This window comes from Tenrec ecaudatus, chromosome 4, assembly GCF_050624435.1.
Source record: "Tenrec ecaudatus isolate mTenEca1 chromosome 4, mTenEca1.hap1, whole genome shotgun sequence".
NCBI lineage: Eukaryota > Metazoa > Chordata > Mammalia > Afrosoricida > Tenrecidae > Tenrec > Tenrec ecaudatus.
The window spans coordinates 21357126-21364073 of NC_134533.1; the positions used below are offsets into that span (position 1 = coordinate 21357126).

The following is a 6948-nucleotide window of genomic DNA, read 5'->3' on the forward strand; positions in this document are numbered from 1 at the left end:
GTACTTTTGTTTCTATCACATCCTTATGGTAGTCTTATTTTATTGACTCTTGAACGAGAGAAGACCACAGATATTACTGCCAGGACTAGCTTGCCATCAAAATAAGCCAGTAAAAAATCAGAGACAATTTATTAAACATGGATTAGAGAAGGTCAAACCAGAATAATTTCAGAAAGAGTCAGGTGCTGATATATACACATCTGGTTCAAAAAGTGCAAAGGAGCAGGAGTATCAATACAGAGAGCACAAGGCGAGAATGGGCTTGTGGTCCCACAAATATTCCTGTACTTGACATTCTGTTGCTTTCTGTAGCATTGGCTCAGAGTAAGATTATAGGTCTGTCTTCACTTTATCTCTTTCCTCACCCAAACATCTACTACTTCTTGCAAAGGATTCCACTGCTCCGTCAGGATGGAAGAGTTTCGCTTCTCTGCGAATTCATTTGAATTGTTGGAGATTGATCAAGTAGAGTCCTCTGTTCTTTCCTCATATCTGTTTGCACCATTGTTTTCTCATGGCGTTTTTCACGTCTGCATTCCTCAGAGTGTAAATAAGAGGGTTGAGCAAGGGTGTGCCAATGGTGAAAAATACAGCCACTGTCTTGTCCACAGGAAAGGTGATTGGAGGGCGAGTGTATGTGAAGATACATGGAACAAAGAATAAGATGACAACGATGATGTGGGAAGTGCAGGTGGAGAGCGCTTTCTTTCTTCCTTCTGCACTCTTGTTCCTCAAAGAGTGTAAGATGAAAATGTAGGAGATAATGAGGATTATGAAACTAATCATGCAAATTGCCCCACTATTAAACACTATGAGTAGATTTATAGTATAGGTGTCTGTGCAGGCAAGTTGCAACAAAGGATGCAATTCACAGATATAATGGTCAATAACATTGGGGCCACAGAAGGGTAATTGCAAAATTAATATAATCTGTATTAATGAGTGGATACAGGATCCCACCCAGGCCAAATACATCATTGTACTACAGGCTCGTTGGTTCATGATGGTTGTGTATCTCAGGGGCTTACAAATTGCCACATAGCGATCAAAGGACATAACTATGAGCACCAAGATCTCCAGGCACCCAAAAAAATGGGCTGAAAAAAGTTGAGTCATGCATGCATTGAAGGAGATGACTTTCTTCTTAGAGAGCGCATCTACAACCAGTCTGGGACCTATGGTTGTGGCAAGGCAGGCATCAACAAAGGATAAGTGGGAAAGGAAGAAATACAAGGGACCCCCTAGCATCCGACTGTATCTGATGGTGATCACAATAAATGAGTTAGCCAGCAGAGTTGCAAGATAGAGAAACAAGACGACAACAAACACAAATTTCTCCTTCAGGGCATCCTGCGTCAATCCAAGTAGAATGAACTCAGTGACGCTGTTGTTCAGCTCCATGGTCATAATTTAGATAAATGGATGCAGCTGATAAATGGTTTATCTGCAAAGAAAAATGTGAAAGTGTGACTTGGTAATGAATGCTGACTTGGACCAGAAAACCACTTTAGGTTTCTCATCTGTAGCAGTAGGTCCTTAGGGAATCTCTCCTTTGGTCTAGATGATTTGATTGATTCTCAGTCGAAACAACACATTTGTAGCCCCCAGTCATCTGTCCATGGAGGATTGTTTGCAGCAACAATTCTGAACCTGTTTCAATAGCTTTTCTTGATGTAGGTGAAATATGAAGATAGTTTTCATGATCTATTGCCAAAAAAAGCAATGACACTCCTATGGATTACAATGCATGACACTCATTGCACACATGGTTATCAAGATTCAGAGGCAACTTGACAGCAGCTAAAAAAAATCACTACGACTTTTCATTGTTGATGCCTATGCATAGAATTTACATACAAGCTTTGGCTCAGGGTCTTCATTATTGTATCAAAATATTTTGTGCAGAACCACAGGAGAGTGTGAAGTGTGCTTTCTGATGAATTCTGAGAATCGCTGTATGACCCTGAAGAAACCACTTTAATGACTTTTAATGTTTTTTTTCTAAAACTTAAGTTCAAGCGGACACTTTAATAAGTTATGTAAGAAGCCCTGGGGGTCGGAGTGGTTAAGTACTAGGCTGCTATGGATGATGGGTGGTGAAACCCATCAACTGCTCTGTGAAAGAAAGATCTGGGAGCCTGCTTCTCTAAGAGAACAGCCAGAAATCCCTGTGCAGCAATTCTGCTCTGTCATAAGGGGTCATATGTGTCAGAGGAAGCTCAGAGGAAATGCTCTTTTGTTGTTGTTTTATTCAAATACATGAAATATGTGTCTATTTATATCTGAAAAACCATATTACTTCAAATATTAAATTGGAGATTCTTTGGTGTGCGAATCATGTAAAAATATGCTCTAGTTATACCTGTCCTATCTGAGTCTTGTTTCAGTTATACTTTTAGAAAAAAAATATTTCTTCAACTTTTGATTTTTAGTCTTACCTTAAATATAGGTCAGAGAAAATTAGATGTCTAAAAATATCATCAATACTAGTCTTATTTAACACACTGAGACCAAAATGAAATTGCAGATTTCAATATGAAAATCTGAAATTTCCTAGTAGGCTTTCAAGCATTAAGGTTTTGAATAAGAATGTATCAAATTTCACAGAATAACATTAATATTTAAAAATCAGTAGCTCCAATAGTTGTGTAGCAGAGCAATAGAAAAAAATTAAACTTATTTCTTGACAATGCAGCAGAGGGAAACAAATACAATCTGTGTGATAACACCAGTTATAGCAAGCAGCAGATACAAGTGTAAATTCCAATTACTTCTGATGGAAAAACAATGAAGCGAATTAAGTAGTATTTGGTTGTATATACTATGTTTCCAATTGGGATTAAGTAGATGCACCCAGTAAGTAGAAAGAGAGAAGCAGGTATTGTTTCAGGTAAACACAGGAATGGCTATCATAAAATCTGTCCTCTCAAGAAACCAAACAGGCAAGTTATACAATTCTATCTTGCTCTATATTACATAAGCAAAGAGAATATTTTGCATCTGAATATAAGTAGGAAAACCTTGATGAATGTCTCTGAATTCAACCGGTGTTTTCTAATTCTCTTGAGCAGTCCACTATCCAACCACCCTTTTATTGTGGGATATCATAATAGGGGAACATGTTGTTAACACTTCCATACTATCTGTAATTATAATTTTAGGCTATATTGAAATATTATTACAATATTAGTTATATCTTGTCTGAGTTCTACCCTTGCCCACAAAAGTCTCTTGTTATTCCAAAATAGACATCTGCCTCAATTTCTTACACTCTTAGGTTTTCTAAGTACTTTTATTGATCATGTTGTGAAGTGAATAATGTATTTCTAATATATACTTTTTTATTCCATGAGCTTAATGTAGGCAGCCTGTCACTTATTGAATTGTTTGGTTACACACTTTTGGATGCTTGGAAGATACTGTCATTCAACTTGTTTTCTTTATCAATCTTATGCTAAGATTGATCTGTGGTAGAGCTTTGCCAAGTACAGTCAGGCTGTAATGGACATTGGATGTTTTCAGGTAGCCTTTTTTTTCACCATTTAACCCACTTATCTCGTAGCTCAGATAAATCATCATATCATGACCACAAAGGTAAATTATGTTCTCCAAAAATGCAGTCCCACAACACCAAAAAATATACCAATTGACACATAAAGTGTAATCCTTGTTTCCAAGATCAACATGGTAAATTCATGGTGGGACAAAAATGTCAATGCAAAAAATGACGTACACACAAAGTATGTATGAATGAAGGGGAAGGGCAGAGACTGGAAGGAAGTAAAGAAGGGGAGAAGTGACAGTGAGAGAATGGCTGGGCAGGAAGAAGACTATGGGGACAGGACGCAGAATTACATACAGAACAGACGCAAAAAGAAAGTTACTGAGAGCAGTGGAACTCCCAATTAGAACACAGAGTTGTTTTTTTTCTTCTCCTTCTTCATTTGCTTCCATCTCTCCTAGCAGGTGCCATTACAAGTCATGGGCTAGGGTTGTCATGGGTTTTGAACATGTAAGACAAGTGAGTAAATATATAGCTTTCTTTCACAACTTGCCCCTAAAAGTCACCACTGAACTTCGAAGTCTGTAAAAAAGAGACCATAACAATCAAAATTTCTGCCAGGCTGACTTTCACGCCATCTTGGAGTTTGTTCCTCCTGGCGTTAGCAGGGGAGATTTTGATGGAGAAGGTGGAGAGGCTCTGAGGGCAGGGAAGGTGTAGGCATCCTGGTCTTCCTTCACCCTTGCTCATGGAAGCACTCCCTAGAAGCACCGCACAAACTGAGCACAATTCCCACTGAATACAACTGCCACCATAGCCTTTTTGGAAAGGAATTGTTAAGAACAATTTTTAGACCAAGTTAAGCACTTACCTCTTTTCCTATGTTCACATGACTGTCTTTCAATATGATATTATGTTTCATGCCATTGGCTATAATTACTTAGGCAGTGAATCAGGGGAATCTCAGCTGAAATCAGGAAGTAGAAGTCATTGATGTGCCTCCAGGAGGTGATGGAGAGGAGGCTTTATGAAGAGAGGAGGCTGCATCTGCCAACTTTACCTGGTTTCCCCAGAAACAGCTGCTGTGGCAAAGGGTTCATAACACTGTGTAGTTTATGGAAGATGGGGCGAAGGTACATTGTTTGCATCTGGTTCTTGACAAAATTCTTTATGGAGCAGCAATTTCAGTAAACTGAGAGACAGACACCTCTAAGGCCAGTTCCCTTCCAAACGTTATTTAAGGACAGGAGTGATGTTTCACTTTACAAATACTGTTCTCAGTACTCATGCCAATTCATAGACTATTTTATAAATGTCCACCACAGGCTTTCAGCCTTGGGAGCTATAAGGACGCCAAGATTCACAACACAATCCCAGAGGACAGTCCAATGAGCACCCAGTTACCTAGTCCAAGGAAAAAAGCAAACCTGGGGCCAATTACGTAAACTCCAACTCACTCTGAACACTTGTGAGAAAACGTCAATCTCTTCTCCTGAAGATGGCTTAAACCCATTTCTTCTAGAAGTATGAACATTTCCAAGCCAATTAAAGGCTCATGTCATGAAATCTGTGTGGTAGATGGGAATTCTGATCACTACTTTGTACTGTGTGCACTTCATTAAGGACATTTGTTAACCTCTTTAGCTTTCAATTTCCTCTGTTGTAGGTAATTGGAAATAGTTATTATTTATTACTTTCAGCAATAGTAATATTATGTTCTCCCCTTTAAAATCCTATCTAAAATTTTAAGTCAGTTTAGAAAGAAAGATGGATGACAAAGGACAAAGTTAAGGAATTATTAAATACTTGTCTTAGCCATGAGTCGGAATACACTAGGTGGCAGTGGGATTGTTTGTTTTTATTTCTGGATGATTTGTTTTAATTTCAAGATATGTGCTTTCTCACTCATAGCAACAGTGGGTTCAAACATCAGAACACTTGTGCTTTGTGTTGGTGTACAAAATGTTGCTATGAGTTGGAACTGACTCAAAGGCACTGAAAACCACAACTTATAGTGAAACATAGCTGGATTTTTAATTTTTTTAAAACGTAGTTTCAGTTATGAACGATGGAATAAATTATATTGCAAAATCACTTTCCTCTTTGGGAGCTGTGGCCTAAGAATCATCTCCCAACTGCCCTCGTGCCTGCCACAGTGAGGATGAAGTGAAGTTCGACCTGACCTGGGCATGAGGTAGAGAGATGAGAGACCGCAATGAAGGAAATGGGGTGTCATGCATGTCCGATTGCAAAACCTCTTTTTCACTTTAGTTTAATTGACAATCAGCGGGTCCAAATGTCTTCCAGGAAATCATGCCCAACATATGGCTGATTATTGGTGCATGCAGGGAAGGAGAATTTTGAGGTAGACTTTTGTGAGTCACTTAAAATCTATGAGCCTCAACTTCGCCATGAATTAAATAGGAAGCAGACGAACTGTGTCCCATGAATTTTGAATGCGTGTTCAGGAGAGGTCAGTTACTGGAAAAGGACACAGGCTCGGTAAAGTAGAAGGGCAGCAAATAAGAGGAAGACCCTTGACCACAGGGGTTGACACTGTGGCTTCAGCAGGGAGCTCAAGCATCAGGACAATGGTGAGTGTGTGGCTCCTTCAGCAGCACATGGTCCCTGTGAGTCAGATGGGCCTCAGAGCTCCTGACAACAGAAACGTGGGGCAGAGCTCATCATGGAAATGTTCCATGGCAGGAATTCACAAGCGCGGACAGCAGTGAGACCGTTACCCCACATGTTAAGTTAGATTCGTGTCTAATTTTAATTTTTTATCTCATCAATGTGAGATGGGTACTGAATAATTCAGAAACTGACAGGTTTTACATTCAATCAATAAAATGCAAAAAGCAAGCAAGAAATTATTTTACTACTCATTTGGGCTTTTTGAATAAAATTTCAATACTAACACTTATTTCCTAGGGGGTAGGAGAAAAACAGAGAACGAAAGAATGAGCATGATATCTTTATATTTTATGGATATAGGGACTGATTAGCATAGTGTCCGCACTTGAAATATTCTCAATAGGCATTTAAAATATAAGCTCTGTTGATTTTCAGGATGAAGGGACAAATCTCGGTAATAATTCAGTAATAAAATGATAGGTTTATCTTTACAAACTTGAGTTTCAGCATTTTACATATACTGTTAAGTTTGATAAAGGGAAGGTATTAGACTTACATCCGTTGACTCAACAGATAGTTACCGTGATTTTGCAACACATGTGATACATTAGTGAGCTGTATAGAAACCAATCATCTGCCTCATAATTTATTTGAGACAGAAGAATAAGCTTATTTGAAATAGGGGAATAATTGTGTAGGATGTCGGAAGTTGATAATCGTTTTAGATAAGTGAAGAGTAGCCAGAAGAGGGGATGAGAGCCAAGATGGAGACTGCTCTTTTGGAAAACATAGACGGAGTGCAGATATGTGTG

At 38.7% G+C, this 6948-nt stretch overlaps 1 protein-coding gene across 1 annotated transcript; it reads right to left on the minus strand.

Annotated features, from left to right (window-relative positions):
• Positions 1-486: 486 nt before the first annotated feature.
• Positions 487-1401, minus strand: LOC142446525 (olfactory receptor 4C11-like). Its single transcript, XM_075548274.1, has one exon. It carries the CDS (start codon positions 1399-1401, stop codon positions 487-489), a length of 915 nt encoding a protein of 304 aa, XP_075404389.1.
• Between the last annotated feature and the right edge of the window lie 5547 nt (positions 1402-6948).